We start from the raw sequence: 23,081 nt of genomic DNA on the forward strand, positions 1-23,081 counted from the left end.
CATACATCAGAGCGTATCGTGGTTAGTCTTGCAATTTGCAGGCGAATCGGTGCCCACTGTTTCATGCACGTAAGCGGGATCGACCGCGTAGATTGTAGGCCCCATGCATATGGTTGAGTTAAAGAGCTTCCTTTTTATGGAAGCTTCGATAGCTCAGAGCGTATCGTGGTTAGTCTTGCAATTTGCGGGCGAATCGGTGCCACAGGTTTGAGTCCCAGCAACGGCATGGGACAATTTGTGAGGTCAGAAAGGATTTAATTATCCCCTGCGCCAGTGCGTTAATATCTATGTATGTAATAGTCAACCTCGACATACATACAATATATAGATATTCATACATCAATACATACTAGCCAGTGCCAGGTCTGCCCACTGTTTCATGCAAGTAAGCGGGATCGACCGCGTAGATTGTAGGCCCCATGCATATGGTTGAGTTAAAGAGCTTCCTTTTTTATGGAAGCTTCGATAGCTCAGAGCGTATCGTGGTTAGTCTTGCAATTTGCGGGCGAATCGGTGCCACAGGTTCGAGTCCCAGCAACGGCATGGGACAATTTGTGAGGCCAGAAAGGATTTAATTATCCCCTGCGCCAGTGCGTTAATATCTATGTATGTAATAGTCAACCTCGACATATATACAATATATAGATATTCATACATCAATACATACATACATACACACATACACATACACATACACATACACATACACATACACATACACATTTACATATACATATACATATGCATGTACATAGATAGATAGATAGATAGATAGATAGATAGACACATACACAGTACATAGCACATATATATATATATATATATATATATATATATATATATATATATATGCATATATATATAAACAAACATACACAAACATTGTGTAATAATATATTGTAAAAATACAACACACAAACAACCATTGGCATATAAACAAACAAAAAAAACAAATTATAAGTAATATTTTGTAAAAAACAACAAAAAAATAACAAAATAAAAAAAAACAAATCATTTTATGATAAGTTTTAAATAAATAAAATAAATAAATTATAAATAAATAACAAATCATTTAAGAAATCGTTTTTATAATATATATATAATTAATATCTATATCATAATCATATATATATATATATATATATATATATATATATATATATATATATATATATATATATTCCACACTGGACTTAATTGTTCTTTTTTGTCTTGGTGATGTTTATGAAGCTACCTTTCGCTAGCCTACATCTGAAACTTGTACCGGCCTCGGTGGCGCCGTGGTTAGCCATCGGTCTACAGGCTGGTAGGTACTGGGTTCGGATCCCAGTCGAGGCATGGGGTTTTTAATCCAGATACCGACTCCAAACCCTGAGTGAGTGCTCCGTAAGGCTCAATGGGTAGGTGTAAACCACTTGCACCGACCAGTGATCCATAACTGGTTCAACAAAGGCCATGGTTTGTGCTATCCTGCCTGTGGGAAGCGCAAATAAAAGATCCCTTGCTGCCTGTCTTAAAAGAGTAGCCTATGTGGCGACAGCGGGTTTCCTCTCAAAATCTGTGTGGTCCTTAACCATATGTCTGACGCCATATAACCGTAAATAAAATGTGTTGAGTGCGTCGTTAAATAAAACATTTCTTTCTTTCTTTCTTTCTGAAACTTGTAAGTACGATATTCAACATACATGATTTGTTTAACTTAACACTCACCATCGTCTGTAAGGAAATCCAGAACGTAGGACATGTACATCACCTGGCTCCAGCGTTTCTTGTTCTTAACCTAGAACAGTTCATATCAAATGGATGAATAGAATTTTAAAGTTTTTAATGTTTTATTTAATAACACTACTAAAATGCGTTGATTTATTAAAGGGACAGACCCTAGTTTCAACCCGTGAAAATTAACACTAAGTTTAGTTAATCTACAAACCTGTAACACATTTGGATAAAGTTACTGTTGAGTGAAACATGAGTCCGTGACTTTAAAATGGTGAAATATCATCTAAAAATAGATCAAAACTTGACTCCATAACTGTTATTTCTCAGACACACGTGCGTTTTTAAAAATATGAGAAATGCATTTTGTGATATTAAAAACACCAGGATGACCAAAAACACTTCGAATGCACGGAAATGAATAATCTAAACAATAAAATTTAAGTAAAGTATGATTTCATCTCTAATAGTAAAACATATGCCATAATGTTTAAAAACTAGAGTGTGTCCCTTTAAGGACCAACCAGAGCGCATTGGTTTATTAATCATTGGCTATTGGATGTCAAACATTTGGCAATTCTGACTCGTAGTGTTCAGACGAAACCCCCTAAATTGTTCCATTAGTAGCAAGGGATCTCTTATATGCGTCATCCCATAGACAGGATAGTACATACCACGGCCTTTGACATACCAGTCGTTAAACATTCAAATAAAGTTAAAGTTAAAGTTGGTTTTGTTTAACGATACCACTAGATTGATGTATTGATCATTAGCTATTCGATATGAAACATATAACAATGTTGACATAGAAAGTTTATTTTATTCAACGACACCACTAGAGCACATTGATTTATTAATCATTGGCTATTTGATGTCAAACATAAGGTCATTTTTACACAGTCTTAGAGATGAAACCCGCTACATGTTTCCATTAGTAGCAAGGGATCTTTTATATGCACAATCCCACAGACAGGATAGCATATACTACGGCCTTTGATATACCAGTCGTGCTGCACTGGCTAGAATGAGAAATAGCCCAATGGATTCACCAAAGGAAGGAAAATCGATCCCAGACTGATCGCGCATCAGGCGAGCACTTTATAACTGGGCTACATATCACCCCTGTTTGAATAAATGAAGGAAGGAAGAAAATAACGGGAGCGTCTGACGGACGGACGAACAAAGAAGTCAGTGAGATAGTGAGTGAAAAAAAAATGAATGATTGATTGAACGAACTAAATAAAGAACAGATCGACGGAATGGACAAACGAACGAACCTAGGAACGAATAAATTAATTAATTAAAGAATAGACGAATGAATTAATGAATGAATTAATTAAAAGACTGACTGAATGAATGAATGAATGAATGAATGATTTATTGATTGATTGATTGATTGATTAATTAATTAATTAACATATGAAGTCTTTACTTTATGGTTGTCTTTCAGATGGATGTTGAAGGTCATGGGATTACATCGCCGTGGAACAGGCAAATTCCAGCTCAGTCGCATGCCGTATGGTGTGATTAGTTTAGTACACGTGTCGGGGTTAATACCTGAAACAAAGATAAAGTTCGTTTTGATTAACGACACAACTAGAGCACATTGATTTATTAATCATCGGCTTTTGGATGTTAAACACTTGGCAATTCTGACATACAGTCTCAGAGGTAAACCACCTTATTTATTTGTTTTAATTAGCAGCAAGGTATCTTTCATATGCACCGTCCCACAGATAGGATAGCACAAACGACGACCTTTGAACCTGAAACAAATGAAAATCAACCAATAGCCAGGTTTATTCCCTGACCTTTGAAAATATTTTCATATACTTACCATTTGTGACACCCAATAGCCGATGTGTATTTTCGTGCTGGGGTGTCGTTAAACATTCATTCATTCATTCATTCGTTCATTTTGACCTTTGAAAGATATTCTTGTAGTTGGAGAAACTCTATTTTACTATGTCATGATTCTCTTACTTCCATAGCTAAAACTAATTTATCAAACTAATTTGTACTAATCTTGATGACGACATATTGCCGATGGCGTCGACTTTAGTAGTGTGATTTACTAAAAGATCGAATTACAATGTTATTTTAGAAGTGATATAGGATAAATAGAATTCGCTACTGGTGGGTTTTTTAATATGTAAAATATCAACCTCGTCTAGTTAATCAGCATTGTTCAAGGCTCAACATAGATTCGATTGATATTTTCCATATTAAAAAATACTAGTGACGAATCCTTTATGTAATGTAATGTAATGTAATGCAATGTAAAATAAAGGAAAATAAAACGTTACCTAGCGTTGGCTCTAAAAGGGAGATAAGTTGTAGCGCGAACGACGAGAGTTCTCTTTTCCTAACTCCTCCGTCAAAGATCACGTGAGACTCGAAAAACCGGCCGCCATCTTCCCTGGCATAGTTCACTCTACTGATAGACTTCAGGAGCTGGCGCATTTCGTAAGTGGTCTACAATCAGGAGAAATGAATTAATCAACATTATTACAAGTGTAAATTAATTGCGTTATTCTCCTGAAAAAAAGCTATCTGTTCGCCTAGGGGCAGGACGTAGCCCAGTGGTAAAGCGTTCGCTTGATGCGCGGTCGGTCTGGGATCGATCCCCGTCGGTGGGCCCATTGGGCTATTTGTCGCTCCAGCCAGTGCACCACGACCGGTATATCAAAGGCCGTGGTATGTGTTATCCTGTCTGTGGGATGATGCATATAAAATATCCCTTGGTGATACTCGAAAAGAGTAGCCCATGAAGTGGCGACAGCGGGTTTCCTCTCTCAATATCTGTGTGGTCCTTATCCATATGTCTGACGCCATATAACTTTAAATACAATGTGTTGAGTACGTCGTTAAATAAGACATTCCTTTCTATCTTTCTTTTGTTTATAGCATCGAACAGACCTGTGTCCCTGTTCACTGACCTCTCTGTACATGGTGGTGCAGATGTAGACGCGGCCAAGTTTAAACTTGACCATCGGTTCGTCCGGCTCTTTGTCTGGTAGGTAACACTGACGATTCAGCAACAGCCACTGATCCAGGAAGACGCCATTAAAACTGGGCAACCAAAATATCTGAAAACAAACGTTTTATTACACGGTTACGACGCGTGTAACAACTATCTGAAGAACATGAGAGAGAGAGAGAGAGAGAGAGAGAGAGAGAGAGAGAGAGAGAGAGAGAGAGAGAGAGAGAGAGAGAGAGAGACAGACAGACAGACAGACGTGAAATTTCGTTAACACCGGTCAACCTTCACCTTCGTCTTTATGTTGGTGCGGTTTTGTTTTTTCAAATAGTTTCGTTTCCCTTAAATTGTAGTAATGTGTATTAGTATTTGGTGTGTGAATTAGGAGTTTATTGAGGAGGGTAATTTTTATGTGTGATGACGTAATTTTGGGAAGCGAGGTTATAACATGACGTTGTTTCCCCCCAGTCCTAGCTAAGACTTTGCACGTAGAATATGACGTCATTTCGTCGTCTCCTTCTAGTTGTGGTTAAAACATTTTGAGACGGTCTTTGTTATTCGTAAAAAGTAACAATAATTATATGGATAATAAAGAAATTATTACACTCGCGTGTGTGTCATACTGATTTTACGAAACTCGTGTCAGGATTTGTGTATTACCCTCGCTTTCGCTCGGACAATACAAAAATCCTGACACTCATTTCTTAAAATCTGTACGACACACAAGCTCGTATAATAATCTGTATGCATTATTATGTTCCACCAATGTTTAGATAGGCAATAAATTTTTTGTTCAGTATATTTTTAGTCACGTAAGTTTTTCTTCTTCATAAAACAGTGTCGTACCTAGCCTGGGTGGGGGTAGCTATGGAAGTAAGAGAATCCTAACATAATAGCATAGAGTTTTTTCAACTAGATACATCAAACATGATACCTTAGTCTTGACAAATACCCTCCCCTTGCCCCATGATTGGTGACGTCGCTTCGACTAGTGCTGGCACTTCCGTATAATATTTATGGAAGTCTGCTGGGTACTGGTCGTGTGAGCTAGGTTATCCATCGAACGCGGACCCTCGTCGTCACCACCCCCAGCCGATTGCCACTAGATACGATTCTATATTGTTATTTTATTATTACTAATACATTGTTTATTACGACATGGGGTAACCAGAAGGTCAGGAATTACAAAGCCTTTTCAGAATAATGTCTTATTTTGGTACATAGCGTCGTGGTTAGGCCATCGGTCCACAGATTAGTAGGTACTGGGTTCGGATCCCAGTCGAGGCATTGGGATTTTTAATCCAGATACCGACTTCAAACCCTGAGTGAGTGCTCCGCAAGGCTCAGTGGGTAGGTGTAAACAACTTGCACCGACCAGTGATCCATAACTGGTTCAACAAAGGCCATGGTTTGTGATATCCTGTCTGTGGGAAGCACAAACAAAAGATCCCTTGCTGCCTGTCGTAAAAGAGGAGCCTATGTGGCGACAGCGGATTTCCTCTAAAAAAACCAGTGTCAGAATGACCATATGTTTGACGTCCAATAGCCGATGATAAGATAAAAACATCAATGTGCTCTAGTGGCGTCGTTAAATAAAAACAAACTTTACCATTCATTGTTATTTTAAATCCTTTTGTGTTTTGATTTGCTTATTATTAAAAAAAAAAAAAACACCTAAAAAACAACAAATAGAAAATTAAGTAATAATAGGCGATTTAAGTCTCAAGGTATCAGAGATGCAAACTGATCAATCAGCAGAAAGTGCCTTTTAAATGCACGCCATTAGTGTTTGAAAATAGGTAAGAAATTGGATCTTTCACAGGGATTGCACCTGCCTTGATAGTCAACAATTGTTTTGAATGAGATATCACTTTCCATGAGATATGTGTGCATACCGAGTATGAATAGAGGGCCGGGGTGAAGTGACGTTCCACCAGCCTGTGAAACGTCAAATCGAAGGGAGGGTGGCTTGGGGTTTGCCTAAAAAAAACAAATTAAAGATTATTTCCAGATTTAACTTGATATCGCCTTGACATACTTTTGAATCACAAAGCAATGACTGGCTATCATCACTACATATGTGATTCATCTCGGAAAATTATCGTTTGCTAGGGGGTTTGGTTTTTTTAAAAACTTTTATGATACTATGGTGGAAATTGTGTTATACCTCAATGGCAGGGGAAGGATGCGGTGTTATTTTTTTAGACAATGGAGAGATTACAGAGTTACAGAGCGTTACATGAGACGGCAGCATTAATATAGGCCAGATTTTGTGATAAGCAATAATTGTTGAACGGCGTTTTATGCGGATGTTTGCGACCTAGTGAAAGTTATAACACTGACACTCACCTGAGTTTCATTTTGAAGGTGTTGGCCAGCGTTGCATACTGCTTTAGAGGCCAGGACGATCACAGAGTTACAAAATGTAATATGATGCGGGAATATAAAAGATGGGCAAAATTGTCCTTATACTAGCGATCAAGTGAAAAATGTCCATTGACACTTACCCGAGTGGTCAGGACGTAGCCCGGTGGGGTAAAGCGCTCGCTTGGTGCGCGGTTTGTCTGGGACCGATCCCCGTCGGTGGGCCGATTGGGCTATATCACGTCCCAGCCAGTGCACCACAACTGGTATATCAGAGGCCGTGGTATGTGCTATCCTGTCTGTGGGATGGTGCATATAAAAGATCTCTTGCTACTAATAGAAAAGTGTAGAGGATTTCCTCTCTAAAACTATAGGTCAGAATTACCAAATATTTTACCTCCAATAACCGATGATTAATAAATCAATGTGCTCCAGTGGTGTCGTTAAACAAAACAAGCTTTAACTTACCCGAGTTTCATTCTGAAGGATAACCCGGTCAGTTCGGAACACGAACCAGGATGTGGACAATATCAACCCCAGCATCACGACTACGCATCCGACAATCCCCAACCACAGAGGTTGAAAATCGTCTTGGCAGACATCTTGAATTCCCTTCAGAACGAACCCACAAGAGCTTGAGATGAACAACACCGTCACGTAGGCTGGGAAGGACAGGAAGAGAGGCACGGCGAAGCCCAGCTTCTGCATGGAGCCGTGGCAGGCAAGAAACGCCAGGAAATAACCCGCAATGGACGTCAGAACGTTGATTAGAAAATCGGTAAACTCGCGTTTAGTAAACCAGTCGTCCCATGCATCTACGAACTCGGAATGGGCTTGTTCCGTGAGTCCGATGCCGCCGTATATGGAATCGTCGAAGTAGAAGAGGACGAAACTGAAGACGAAAATGCACGGAATCTTCACAGCGTGAGAGATGATGCTAGTCTTCCACGTGGATTTCTTGTGAAAAATCTTCTTGGGCTTCGTCACCTTGGCCACGCCACTGGAGTTGGCACTGGCACTTCCATATATGGAACTTTGCTGGGTACTGGTCGTGTGGGCTAGGTTACGTGGACCATCTTCATCATCATCATCTTCATCATCATCTCTCTCCTCCTCAACGCTAGACTGCATCATGTCCTTTTGAATACTTGGACACCAAGCAAAGGACAGACAACCAACTGCAATGGGAAGGTGCCAGATCTGAACGACGTCATCAATATGCTGGTAAGCGAAGTACGCCATGATGCACAGCCCAGCGACCTGCAACAGCAGCCCAAGGGAGACGACTGTCATCCGAGGCTTGGACATGACGTTGGGGTCCCGTCGATTTCTCAAGAATCTTCGGGCGTTGTCGGCGAATGGAATGACAAGTACCATGCTCGTCATCAAAATACTGGATACCTCCTTGTAATAAATCAGGATCTTGCAAACAAAGAGACACAGACCGGCAGATTCCATCACTGCCGATACCACGGTCTGAAATAAAAGAAGATTGCGTTACAAGACGGTATGTATATATTTTGCACCGGACTCGGTGGCGTCGTGGGTTACGCCATCGGACATAAGGCTGGTAGGCATAGGGTTCGCAGCCTGGTACCGGCTCCCACCCAGAACGAGTTTTAAGGACTCCATGGGTAGGTGTAAGACCACAATACACCCTCTTTTCTCTCACTAATCACTAACCAACTAACAACTAATTACCCACTGTACTGGACAGACAGCCCAGATCGCTGAGGTGTGTGCCCAGGACAGCGTGCTTGAACCTTAATTGGATATATGCACGAAAATAAGTTCAAATGAAATGTCTTTTCGTATCAAATGGACACAAACCTCTAAAAGTATCAAAATGGACGTCAGCAAGTGTGCGCCTCCCCCCCCCCCCCTCCACTACACCCCATCCCCACCACCCGCCCTGATGTATATTCTCTAGTTTGTGTTGTTTAACGACACCACTTGAGCACATTATTTATTAAGCGTCGACTATTGGAAAGTTAAAGTTTGTTTTACTTAACGACTCCACTAGAGCACATTTGATATTTTTTACATATAGTATTAGAGAGAAACCCGTTACATTTTTCAATTAGTAGCAAGGAATATATGTGCACCATCCCAACAGACAGGACCGAGAAATAGCCCAGTAGGGCCACCGACGGGGATATATCCCAAACCGACCGCGCATCAGGCGAGAGCAAAACTACTGTGGTAAATTTTGCTTCTACTAACCGAATTTTTTTTAATGATCCTTTGGGTTCAAGCGATGTGATTTATATGTATTTGTCGCATATTTGGTCATTTTTCTTTATATATATATATATATATATATATATATATATATATATATATATATATATATATATATATATATATATATATATATATATATATGTCTATTAATTGAGATGCATTTACTTTATTACCACTGCCAATTAAATAACGCCCACACATGATGAAATATATATCACCACTGTCAACCCAATAACGTCCATAATTAAGATGAGAAAATATACGACATGTCATTTTAAATGATTTTAATGATCCATAGACGTAGCTCACTGGTAAAGCTCTCGTTTGAGTTGAGTAGAGCACTGGCTGGAACGAGAAATAGCCCAATGGGGCCACCGACGGGAATTGATCTTAGATCCATCGCACATCAGTCGTGTGCTACGTCCCGCTCCAAATGGGTAGACATCTCCCTCTACCCGATATGTCCCCGTTATTCATCTCCCCTCGAGGTGCAGAACATTAAATTATCAGCTCCGGAGGTATGGGGTAATAAAGTACACAGGGTTATCTGTGATTAACACACGTGGCCGCATACCTGCTGTATTGCAAACGATGATAACGTAAGCCAAATCAAAGAGACCGTCAGGTCACAGGGACGACTCAGGGGGAACCAAGACCAGCAGCTCAACTGCCGGGGGCGGATCCTTCTGCTTCAACACCCCAAGAGCTGCAAAGGGGGAGGGGGCCAAAGCTGTCAGCTCCACTGACAGTGACGGTCCTTTCTACAGCAGCACCATCACCGGTGGAGACTGGGCACGTGGTGGTCACAGCTCCACCAACCAGTCCACCGGTGTCTCCACTGATTGTTGTTGCGGACGCTTTATTTAAAGGGACTTTCCTGAGTTTGCTGCATTGTAAGATATTTCCGACTAATAAAATATTTCTACGATTAAACTTACATATTAAATATATTTTCTTGTTTAGAATATCAGTGTCTTTATATGCAATATGTTTGTGGTCGTCTTAATATTTGTAAGAAGCTCAAACTGGATTTTGTCTTCAAATAATTTCGTATGTACGAAAAAAACAATATTTTAGGAAATAAAATGAAATTTAACCTAGTAAAAATTTTAGCACGATCAGAAACATGTTTAATATACAGTCACTAATATTTTATGCATAGAAACATATTTGGTATGTAATTACAATCGTTAAAATGTCTCTGTTAGTCGATAACATCTTAAAAATTGCAGCAAACTCAGGAATGTCCCTTTAACGACGCATTCAACACATTCTATTTACGGTTATATGACACATGGTTAAGAACCACACAGATATTGAGAGAGGAAACCCGCTGTCGCCACTCCATGGACTATTCGTTTCGATTAGCAGAAAGGGGTCTTTTATATGTGCCATCCCATACACAGGACAGCACATACCACGGCTTTTGATATACCAGTTGTAGTGCACTGGCTGGAGCGAGAAATAGCCCAATGGGCCCACCGATGGGATCGATCCCAGAGCGATCGCGCATCAAGCGAGCGCTTTACCACTGGGCTACTTCTCGCCCCTTCGGCTATTGGATGTCAAATATTTGGTAATTCTGACTATAGAAGAAACCCGCTACCTTTTCTTAATGCAGCAGGGGATTTTTTATATGCACTTTCCCACAGACAGGAAAGCACATACCACGGCCTTTGATCCCGCCCCCGTAAATATATACACCGAAACTGGTGGTGGGTATATCTTTTTCTTTCTGTGTCTGTGGGATGGTGTATATAAAAGATCCCTTGCAACTAATGGGAAAATGTAGCGGGTTTCCTAAATATTTGACATCCAATAGCTGATGATTAATAAACCAATGTGCTCTAGTGGTGTCGTAAAACGAAACAAACACACCTCCCTCTCTCTCTCTCTCTCTCTCTCTCTCTCTCTCTCTCTCTCTCTCTCTCTCTCTCTCTCTCTCTCTCTCTCTATTTCTCTCTCAAAATATACTTTTGATACGATATTAAGAATTGTGTTTTGTTAGAAATAACTGTAGTTAATATCTATCTACCAATACGATTGCACGTTTCTTCGGCCAAGGCAAATCTCTTCTGGATCCACCAATCCAAACAGCTCTTAAGAAATTCAGAGTCGCTGGGATCACCATCGTCATCACCAACATGAGAAACCGTCTGGTCGCCCTTGTCCTCATCTGGACATTGTTATGATCTTTGCAAGCATCTCTTAGACTCTGTGTCAGTCGTATCAGGGAGAATTTGCTTGCGCCAAGACAGGCCAGAAAACTCAATCCAAGAGTAAGAGCTACGAACCACTTCACCATCGGAGCGATGCGCGAGGTACTGTCGTTGGCATTCCATTTCTTAGCGCGTTTTGATTCAATTGTTTCTTTCCTTGATATCGTAAGAGTTTTGCCCCTTCGCGACGAGGTGGCGCTGACGTTGGAAGTGGATGCCACTGAAGTAGACATGATGGCCTCTTCTATAGACGGAAGCTGTGGAATGGAGCCCATTGTGTTGTTTGCAGATCTGGTAGAGTCGCTGCGTTGACCAGGCATACTAAATATGGCCCCGTTACAAATACAGCCAGAGTCACAGGGCAGTCATCGACTCCATTGCTACCTGCAACACATAAACATAATATGCTAATAATGGTGAGGATGATTACAATATTGATAAACATTCCGTGTTTTCGGTATAGAATTATCTCAGACAGAGAGAGCGATTAGAACTGTTCAAATGGCCACTGATCACAATTAATTACGCTATATGTTTCTATATAGCGTTAGTGGCTATAACATTTTTATTAATATCAGCAGGCCCAAGTGAGCTCCGTGGTCTAGTGGATAAGCTGCTGGACAATCAAGCTGACGACAGTGGTTCAAATCCCGTCAAAGCTGGCTCACACATTCATTCATCTTTCTCATCTATCACCCTCTGCCTATCATTCTCATTATCTTAATATAAAAAAAACTTTCCAATTTCTCCCACGATTTCAATCTGTTTCGACCCTTTCTGTCAATTTCCTCCGACTCTGTCTTCTGAACTGTCCACACCATCGCCTACCTGTCTCAACTTCCTCCACGGGTGCAGTCTCTGTGTATATCCCTGCACCCACCTGGCACCCTCGTCCTCTGCCGCTAATAAAGCTGGTCTGACCCACGGCACTAACTAACGACCGCCAGTAGTAGGGGTGCATAGTAGATGGTTACAAGTGCCTCTTAAAAATGCCAGAAGTAACTACTGAACACTCCCCGAAGTGGTCAGACTAAGCCCACAGCTAAAAGCTGATGGGGAACAGGTGTGTGGCACAGATAGCCACAAGAGACAAGCACCTGTCGCGGTTGGAGAGACAAGGACTGGGATGTGGAGGTGGACAGCGAAAGAAGTTGAAAGATAGGAGGAGTTGCCAGATCGGGAAGAAATCAGATGGAATTCAAAGTAGAGAAAGGAAAGGGGGCACTGGGATAAAAAAAACATAATAATAATAAAAAAAATAAAAAAAAAAAAAAATCAGCAGGCCCATGGATTTTTGTATGTACCTTTGCCTGCCTGGGGGACACATACCCTGAAAAGGACAACCCCTGTTGTCCAGCTCTTTCTCCCAGCATATTGGTTTAAACAAACACACCCACTAAACCTGGCCGGAGTACACCCATTTTATACAAAAAAGCACTACTTTTGCATGGGCTGGAATTACCACAAACAAGTCTTCAATGTCGACAAATTACACATGTTTACAAACTACATGCTCTCCCCTATCATCTTCAGTCAAATAGTTGCTACTTCAAAGCTGTCTGCCATGAAATAATCACAGTCAAACAGCAGACTACATGCGCGGACAAATTTCTAACTCTCGAACGGCAAATTACTCGGACTAGAGATAAGAGGGTAACAATGAAGTTAAAGTTTGCTTTGTTTAACGACACCACTAGAGTACATTGATTAATTAATCATTGGCTACTGGGTGTCAAACATTTGACAATCCAAGTTCAAGTTCAAGTTCTTTATTTGCCTTGAGCTTTACAACTCATCAGCTGAACACATAACATAAATGATACAACATAGCTATACAAAATACACACGTGCAAAACAATAGTGAGTGTGGTTTATATATAATCATGGATAAATAAAGTGATATAAGTTACATTTATTACATTAACTATTATCCTGCATTAACCGATCTCTAATTGTATTCGTTTACATTAAATATTTGCCTAGGTTATTCAATTCCTTATTGTTACCGGTGATTAATAACTGTATAGAACAATACACACTTGGCCGCTTATAATAATACATTTCTATATATTTATAACGCAAATAGTGTATTGTGGACACTCTATTATAAAGTGATATTCATCTTCTATAGCATTAGTGGTACACATAGTACATATTCTTTCTGATCGTTCAATGTTTCGATACCTGCCAGATTCTACATTTAATCTATGAGCGCATATTCTAATCTTACATATTTCTTTCATATAACGCGTTTCCATTGGCAATCTTAAATATGTTTGTAATCTAAATTCATTTAATAAATGTTGATATAAAAGTCCTCTAGACGTTGTCATTGTTTTGCTGAAGCATAATTGCTTATAAGTATCTAATATCCTTTTTTTGATTATAATGTAAATACTGTCGTCAATATACGATAAATTCCAAATATAGTTCAATCCAAGTGAATACAATTCGTGCCTAATGTTAATTAACCAATTATCGTTATAGTGTGTCATTTCTTCATATACCCCTTAGAATACAACTTGTAGTGTTTCGTAATTTTATCCAATATTTAAACATTCTCAGTTTTCTTGTTATTTGAAGTGGAAACCGTCCCAGTTCGCTATAAACAAATTCGTTACACGTTCCTTTTCTTACACCCAATAATCTTTTACAAAATTGTATATGTACTTTTTCAACATCATGACCCGAGTGAAAGCCCCAAACTTCAGCACCATAACTAAGGATAGAGTTAATATATGTATCAAAACAGCAAGCATTGTTTCGATATTGAAGAAATTGTTCCTACATACATTCAATATTGAGAATAATGCCTTGCGTCCTTGTTCTGCAAATCGTTTCTGTGTACATATAGTCTTAGTGAGGAAACCCGCTACACTTTTCCATTAGTAGCAAGCGATATTTGTATGCACTATCCCACAGACAGGATAGCACATACCACGACCTTTGATATGCCAATTGTGGCGCACTGCCTGGAACGAGAAATAGCCCAATGGGCCCAGTGATGGGGGATCTATCCCAAACTGCATTTTCCCCATTAGCAGCAAGGGATCATTTATATACACTTTCCCACTGACAAGAATGCACATACCACGGCCCTTGACCAACTGTAGTTCACTGGGTGGAACGAGAAAAAAAAACCCAGTCAGTTGAATGGATTCATCGAGGTCGTTTGATCCTTTGACGCAAGCACCTCAGGCACCTAGGGCAACACGACATCATTGTGAAACACATATGTTTTTCATTTTAACTTAATTTCGTGTATATATAGCCAATTAAGGTTCAAGTACGCTGTCCTGGGCACACATCTCAGCTATCTGAGCTGTCTGTCCAGGACAGTGGGTTAGTGATTAGTGAGAGAGAAGAGGGTGTAGTGGTCTCACACCTACCCATTATGTCGATAAAACTCGCTCTGGGTGGAAGCCGATACCGGGCTGCGAATCCAGTACATACCAACCTTATATCCGAATACGGTTATACTACACATAAAGGTGCATAAAGACATATAAAGCAAGCAAATCACTGTTACCACACACATACCTTAGCATACACATATTTTCATTCATTTCAACTTATTTCCGTGTTTATATCCAATTAAGGTTCAAGCACGCTGTCCTGGACACTTATCTCAGCTATCTGGGCTGTCTGTACAGGACAGTTGGTTAGTGGTTAGTTATTAGTGGTTAGTGAGAGAGAAGAGGGTGTACTGGCCTTACACGTACCCACAGAGTTGTTAAACCTCGCTCAGGGTGGGAGCTGGTATGGGGTTGCAAACCCAGTACCTACCAGCCTTGTGTCCGATGGCTTAACCACGACACCACCGATGTTGATTATGCTACACATAAAGGCGCATACACAAAGGCATAAAGGCTAGCAAATCACTGTTACCGCACACATACCTTTGCTTCCTAAAATATACTACTCAAAAGAATTTAAGGGTCAAAAATGTATAACCAAATAACTTTCAGAGTGTATTAGATTGATGATGTAAACTACACCAAATTTTTTTTTTATTGTTCCATATTTACAAAAAAACACAAATAAACGTCACTGTATACAAGAAAGTCAGATGACATGCTGTCAAAGTTGAAGGTTGTCAAACATGGATTTTACACATTAGAACATTCGTTTAATAGTGTGTGAATCCACCCCTGGCGCGAATACACTCGACACATCGTTGCCTCATGCTGTTGATCAGACGTCTGAAGAACTCTTGGGGAATGGCCTGCCACTCTGCCATAAGAAGTTGACCCAGGCCATGAAGGTTGGCCGGAGGGGCATGGTTATCTCGAATTCTCCTGCCTAATTCGTCCCATGCCTCTCTATTGGGGCCAAGTCAGGCGAATATGCTGGCCAATCCATCCTGGCGATACCTTGTTGTCTGAGAAAGTCCGTTACCACCCTGGCGCGATGGGGTTTGGCATTGTCATCCTGCAGAACTGCCCCGCCGCCAATCTGCTGAAGGCCTGGGAGAACCAACGGCCGGATAATCTCATTCAGATAGCGGATTCCATTCAGATTGCCATCCACCACATAGAGGGGGGTCCTGTGGTGGATAGAGATGCCGCCCCACACCATGACGCTGCCACCACCGAACCGGTGACGTTGTCTAAAGTTAACGTCAGCAAAGCGCTCCCCAGGACGTCTGTAGACACGAACCCGACCGTCGTTGAACTGGAGACTAAACCTGGACTCATCAGTGAACATCACTCGACCCCACTGAACACGTTGCCACCGCAGATGAAGCGTGCACCAGTGACGTCTGGCCGTTCTGTGACGTGGTAGGAGTGGTGGTCGAACAGCCTGGCGACGGCAGCGTAGATTATTGGCTCTCAGACGATTGCATATGGTTTGATCAGACACTCGAGTTCCAGTCGCAGTCCGCAGATTGTCACATAATCGGCGTGCAGTGGTTGTGCGTTGACGTAGAGCCATATTGGTGATGTAGCGGTCCTCTCTATTTGTAGTGCTTCGGGGTCTTCCCGAACGTGGACGATTTCGAACAGAATTCGTTGCTTGGTACCGTTGCCACAGTCGGCCAACGACATTCTGACTGACACCAAGTCTCAGAGCAACATTTCTTTGCGTATTGGCATCCTGAAGCCAAGCAATAGCCCTTCCTCGATCTTCGATAGTCAGTTGAAGTCGTACTATTGTCGAATTTGGAGTGTGCACCGTACACGAACGCAAGCTCCAATTGTACGGAAATTCAGCATTGGGAACATGGAATACACGTGCAAAGCGTGCAAATGAAGCGCTTTGTGAAAAAGCAAGTTATGGGCACTTAGCAGACCTTTCGCTTTCGCCCTAATTTACGTGCAAATGTAAGCATGTTTTCGCCATTAGAACTAGTCGACAGTGTCAATGACAGTGGATTTTAATTCATTTATGGGTTGCTTAGACCCACTTTCGTCAAAATGGAACAATACCATGCGTGACATTATGGTCTAGCTAATATAATTGACATTCAGAAAATAATGTCGAAAATATCGTCTGACCCTTAAATTCTTTTGAGTAGTATACTTCTCCACTCAGCTATGATATCGTTACTGCTGAGATAAAGAACAGCTTACTGTAACAACCTTTTCTCTCCCAAACGAGGCCCCATCTAACATTTCGTGCGTACTACCTCTTTATCAAAACGATAAAATTTCCAGGTCCTATTTTTATATACACCCGTGACATTCCTATAGAAAATTTTGCGCGTGACATGTCATATCAGAACAAAGATTACAATGCGTTTATGATTTAGATACAGATATGCATATGCATCAGTTGCATACGATGTAAATGATTTAATTGTTTCGTAGAAAGATCAAATGATAATATGTGTGCACATCTGACATAAAATATATCGTTACTTAGAGCACGAAAAAAGAAAGAAATGTTTTATTTAACGACGCACTCAACACATTTTATTTACGGTTATATGGCGTCAGACATATGGTTAAGGACCACATAGATATTGAGAGAGGAAACCCGCCGTCGCCACTTCATGGGCCACTCCCTTCGATCAGCAGCAAGGGATCTTTTATATGCATCATCCTACAGACAGGGTAGTACATACCACGGCCTTTGTTATACCAGTCGTGGTGCATTGGCCGGAACGAGAAATAGCCCAATGGTTCCACAGACGAGGACCGATCCCAGACCGACCGCGCATCGAGCGAGCGCTTTACCACTAGGCTACGTAGCGCATGAAGTCAGTATCGGCGATTGAACTGTTCACAAAAGCGTGAAATACAAAATGTAATATACAATCGGGACATAAAATATATCGTCACATTTAACACTACAGACATTCAATCCTACATTACAACTTGATATGAAATACAGACATTACTACGCTAATTGTGAATTCGGTCTACAATTCGATGTGTTCCCTTATTTCTTTCCATCAGTAATACATAATATATACATACACGCACAGGTGCACACACACACACACACACACACACACACACACACATATATATATATATATATATATATATATATATACGCACACACGCATACGCGCACGCACACACACATATCTACATATCTAGATCCAGGGAGAACACGCCCGATCCTGAATATATTCAACTGCCTTTTTTCCTAGCTTAAAAACAATCAATCAATAAAAAACATCAATGACTTGCCTTTTACACGAGTTGGTCTATGCGAACTTTTCCCTTAAACCCTTAAAATAAATATCCTTAATCCGGCTTTGTATGTAGGTGCGTTTATACTCCTTTCCCCTGGACTTGCGTTTCGTTTCTTTCTGGTAAATGTTGTGTTAAATTCTGCCCTACTTCTTATATATATAAAAGCATTCACGCCTGCCGTCTCGTGACAACAATACTTGTTGCACGTTCACGTTCAGGTACAACCAAAGAGCCGCGTTGAAATGTCGCCCTCCTTTATGAGACAACCCCCCCCCCCCCCCCCCCTTATCTCTACTGTCGTTCCTCTGAAGAATTTATTCAGGAAGTAAATCAAGAAAGACCCCGTGGTGCATACGAAAGCAATCCGTGCAGAACTCGGGTTTGTGTGGGTATATTTGGATTTAGGGAGCCCCAATGACATGAGGGGGATCGTAAAAAATATGAAAATTAGTATATAATGAAATTATAACTGTTTAGGGGGAAGGTATATCAAAGGCCGTTGTATGTACTACCCTGTCTGTCTTAGAGAGGAAACCCGCTATATTTGTCCATTAGTAGCAAGATATGTTTTATATGCACCATCCCACAGACAGGATATCACATACCACGGCCTTTGATGTACCAGTTGTGGTGCACTGTCTGGGCCCACCGACGGGGATTGTTTCTAGACTGACCACGTATTCATGTAGTTTGACGGCGTTGAAAAAGCAACAACAAAACAAAATAAATATCATCTTTTTTAAAAACATTTATTTACTTGACTAAAATAGGAAGGTCAGGGTGCCATATGTCTCCTGAGTCCACAACGACACCGCTTACGTGGAATATTGCTATTAAATATGATGAAATTTTTTTTTTGTTTAACGACACCACTAGAGAACATTGATTTATTAATCATCGGCTATTGGGTGTCGAATATATGGTCATTTTGACAGTCTTAGAGAGGAAACCCGCTACATTTTTTTATTAGTAGCAAGGGATCTTTTTATATGCACCATCCCACAGACAGGATAGCACATATCACGGTATTTGGTATACCAGTTGTGGTGCACTGGCTGGAACGAGAAATGGCCCAATGGGCCCACCGACGGGGATCGATCCCAAACCGACCGCGCATCGAGCGAGCGCTTTACCACTAGGCTACGTCCCGCCCCTAAACATGAAAAAGAACCAATGTTGTTGGGTTGACTTTGTTGTCAACAGCATAGTCGATTGAGTGCTCGCTTGAGGTGCTTGCGTCGCAGGATCGAATCACCTCGGTGGATCCATTCAACCGATTGGCTTTTTCTCGTTCCAAATAGTGTACCACAAATGGACAAAGGCCGTGGTGTGTGCTGTCCTGTCTGTGGGAAAGTGCATATAAAAGATCCCTTGCTGCATTAGAAAAAATGTAGCAGGTTTCCTATTATGACTTCGTGTCAGAATTACCAAATGTCTGACATCCAATAGCCAATGATTAATTAATCAATGTGCTCCAGTGGTATCGTTAAACAAAACAAACTTTAACTTTTAACTTTTGTTGCAAAAAGTGGTGTCGCCTCGCCATCACCCTCCAACCACCCCCACCCCAATCTGTCATGTGCTAGTGGAAAACGAAATTCGACAATCGCCTTTCTTTGTCAAGAAAACTTGAACGATTTATAGTATCATGTGACATAACATTCGTGATTCACACGCACGAGTTTGTCTTTTGAAAGGTAGGCTAGAAAACGACCTTGTTACGTTTCAGTTCACTAGGCACAATACGTGGCCAAGTAGTAACGCGCCCGCATTATGCTCCATGGATCCAGGATCGATCCCCGTCAGTGAACCGTAACATATACTATCCAATATGTGGGATGGTGCATATAAAAGATCCCTTGCTGCAGGCAAAAAAGAGTAACTGATGTAGTTGCAGCTGCGGGTTTCCTCTCTTAGTATCTCTGTGGTCCCTAACCATATGTCATACAACAAAAATTAAAGGCATATTGTCACAGACCACTGACCTATTTAATGGTCTAACAAAGTATTTGCTCTGAATAAATATTTTTCGAGAGTACTAAGTCCTTTAGCATTCAGATATTACGAGGTATGGGGTTTTGACCGAGCTCATGATGTAGAAAATGTTTATACTAATTTTTGTAAAATAATATTGAATGTGAAAAAAGATACAATGAATGCAGCTTTGTTAACAGAATTAGGAAGACTGCCTCTACATATAGCACGTAAACTTAGAATACCCTAGTTTTTAAAAACGCACGTTCGTCTAAGAAGTAACGGTTATCGAGACAAGCTCAAATTAGTTTCGACGTTATTTCCCCGTTTACACATCACAAACTTTAGCTTCTCTCTGTTATAACCATATCAGCATGCTCAAATGCCACAAATACACCCTAAAACAAATTTAACGCGACAATTGCAGGAAATCGGCGTGAAATGGTCAGATTTTGGCGAATGCACGTGAAACTCGTGAAAAAGATTGGTGTAGTGATGGGTATTTAAAAATGCATTGCTCGAAATGATGCCTCATTTCTATTTCGACGTAGACGAGTTAAAAGATGCCAAGACTAAACCGGCCGAATCGAAACATTGCAATAGGCCGCCTCCAGTTAGGTGAATCGCAGTCAGCAGTCGCACGCCACATGAACGTCCATCAGAGCACCATTTCACGTATCTGGGACAGGTACCAGCAGTTTTAATCAGCTGAAGAACGGCCCAGAAGTGGAAGACCTCGCATAACAACTGCAGCATAAGATCGCTACATCCGGGTTCTGCCCTTGCGTCACCGAACTGCCACAGCAACGAACACTGCTGGACGCATACCTGGTTTGAGAAGGGTGTCTGCTCAAACCATTCGGAACCGACTTCGAGAAGCTGGTTTACGGGCTAGGAGACGTCAACATCGACATTTACGTGTTTGCTGGTGCACGAATGTACAGGGGTGGAATTTGGGAAACTGGCGGCGAATATGGTTCAGCGACGAGTCACGTTTCCTTCTAAAACTACGTGATGGACGACAACGTGTTTACAGACGCCGCATTGAACGTTTTGCCAACAACTGCGTCGCCCAAGTTTACAGGTTCGGTGGAGGGAGTGTCATGATGTTTGGAAGTCATCTCTTACACCGGCAGAAGTGAACTTCTGTTCGTACAAGGCAACCTGACAGCTGTACGCTACCGGGATGAAATTCTTCGCCGTCACATGCTTCCCATTTTGGATCGACAGAGAGCACTATTTCAGCAGGACAATGCCAGGCCGCATACGGCACGTGTAACAATGGATTTCCTACAGAATGAGAACATTAATGTGCTGCCATGGCCATCAAGATCGCCAGATCTCAACCCTATGGGACGAACTGGACAGACGTGTACGCCAGCGTGACCCGAAGCCCCTGACGCTTCCGCAACTGTCACATGCACTGCAGGAAGAATGGGCTAGGATTCCACGTGCCCGGATTGAGAGACTCATTCAGTCTATGCCAAGGAGATGTCGCGCAGTGATTGCTGCTGCTGGTGGCCACACATATATGTACATAGATAGATAGAAATGTTTTATTTAACGACGCACTCAACACATTTTATTTTACGGTTATATGGCGTCAGACATATGGTTAAGGACCACACAGATTTTGAGAGGAAACCCGCTGTCGCCACTACATGGGCTACTCTTTCCGATTAGCAGCAAGGGATCTTTTATTTGCGCTTCCCACAGGCAGGATAGCACAAACCATGGCCTTTGTTGAACCAGTTATATATATAGGTAGATAGATAGATAGATATAGATATATATAGATATATATATATAATTGTATGTTTATGAGCCACACGGCTTAAAGTAAATAAACTACTACTACGACGACGACGACACTAAAAGGGGATTATCTCTTTGTCTCGGTGTCCTTAGTTTGTGTCCGGGCAACGCCTGTAATGGATCGGTCTGGTGTTTAACAACCGTGCAATTCCCAAGAACAGTGCACTTGTTTACGTGAGAACTATTCGTTAAGCCGATCGGTAGAGTGCACGCCTGTAGTGAGATGAATAGTGGAGTACTTTACACATATCACACCAATACACTCAACTTACAGGGTTAGCATGAGAGAGAGAGAGAGAGAGAGAGAGAGAGAGAGAGAGAGAGAGAGAGAGAGAGAGAGAGAGAGAGAGAGAGAGAGGGAGAGAGAGAGAGAGAGAGAGAGACAGAGACCGAAAGAGATAGAGAGACAGACAGACGGACAGATAGACAGAGAGATGCAGATACCGAACGAGAGAGAGAGAGAGAGAGAGAGAGAGAGAGAGAGAGAGAGAGAGACGGACAGACATACAGAGATGCAGATACTGAACGACAGAGAGAGAGAGAGAGAGAGAGAGAGAGAGAGAGAGAGAGAGAGAGAGAGAGACCGATGCAGATACCGAACGAGAGAGAGAGAGAGACAGAGACAGAGAGGCAGAGAGAAACACTATGCTCTCTACGCCTTGACTATATTGTTTATGTACATTTGCTACCTCACTTTTGTTTGTATTTTGACAGCAGTACATTACGCACACACAGAAAAAAATTAATAATAACTTACCACTTCGCACTGTTTGTCAAACCTGGCGAAGCCATTTTCTTTATCCCGAAAGTGGAGCTCTTGACAAGATCTAAAATGCGGATCGTATCACGTATCTTTTGGACGGTTAGATCACGAGTACGTGTTATAAATAAATCCTCACATTACACCAGTCTACCTGCCGTGACACTAAGCCAGGGTTCAAAGTGTGTATGTCGTCTTGCGTCAGTTATTGCACTATGGCCCATCAACAATATATTGCGGGCGGAGATAGACTAAATTTTGGGGCCAACTCAACTCAACTTTATTAAAAATAAATAAATTAAATTAATTAATTAATTAATTAAATAATTAAATAAATAAATAAGTAAACAAATTACGAAGAC

General features: G+C 41.2%; 1 protein-coding gene across 2 annotated transcripts in view; it reads right to left on the reverse strand.

Annotated features, from left to right (window-relative positions):
* The window catches only part of LOC121373551, a 62,786-nt gene extending 39,939 nt beyond the window's left edge, over positions 1-22,847 (reverse strand). The window contains exons 1-7 of one of the 2 annotated variants that reach the window (XM_041500228.1): positions 22,717-22,847; positions 11,340-11,907; positions 7,529-8,536; positions 4,656-4,805; positions 4,023-4,191; positions 3,149-3,273; positions 1,711-1,780 (exon numbers count right to left, since the gene is read on the reverse strand). In XM_041500228.1, coding sequence (XP_041356162.1) covers positions 1,711-1,780; positions 3,149-3,273; positions 4,023-4,191; positions 4,656-4,805; positions 7,529-8,536; positions 11,340-11,843 — 2,026 coding nt within the window. In that variant the 5' untranslated portion in view covers positions 11,844-11,907; positions 22,717-22,847. Of the gene's footprint in view, positions 1-1,710; positions 1,781-3,148; positions 3,274-4,022; positions 4,192-4,655; positions 4,806-7,528; positions 8,537-11,339; positions 11,908-18,164; positions 18,279-22,716 lie in introns of those variants that run through there. The other variant, XM_041500227.1, reaches the window with a different exon arrangement.
* Between the last annotated feature and the right edge of the window lie 234 nt (positions 22,848-23,081).

The sequence above is a fragment of the Gigantopelta aegis genome, chromosome 5 (genome assembly GCF_016097555.1).
Source record: "Gigantopelta aegis isolate Gae_Host chromosome 5, Gae_host_genome, whole genome shotgun sequence".
NCBI lineage: Eukaryota > Metazoa > Mollusca > Gastropoda > Neomphalida > Peltospiridae > Gigantopelta > Gigantopelta aegis.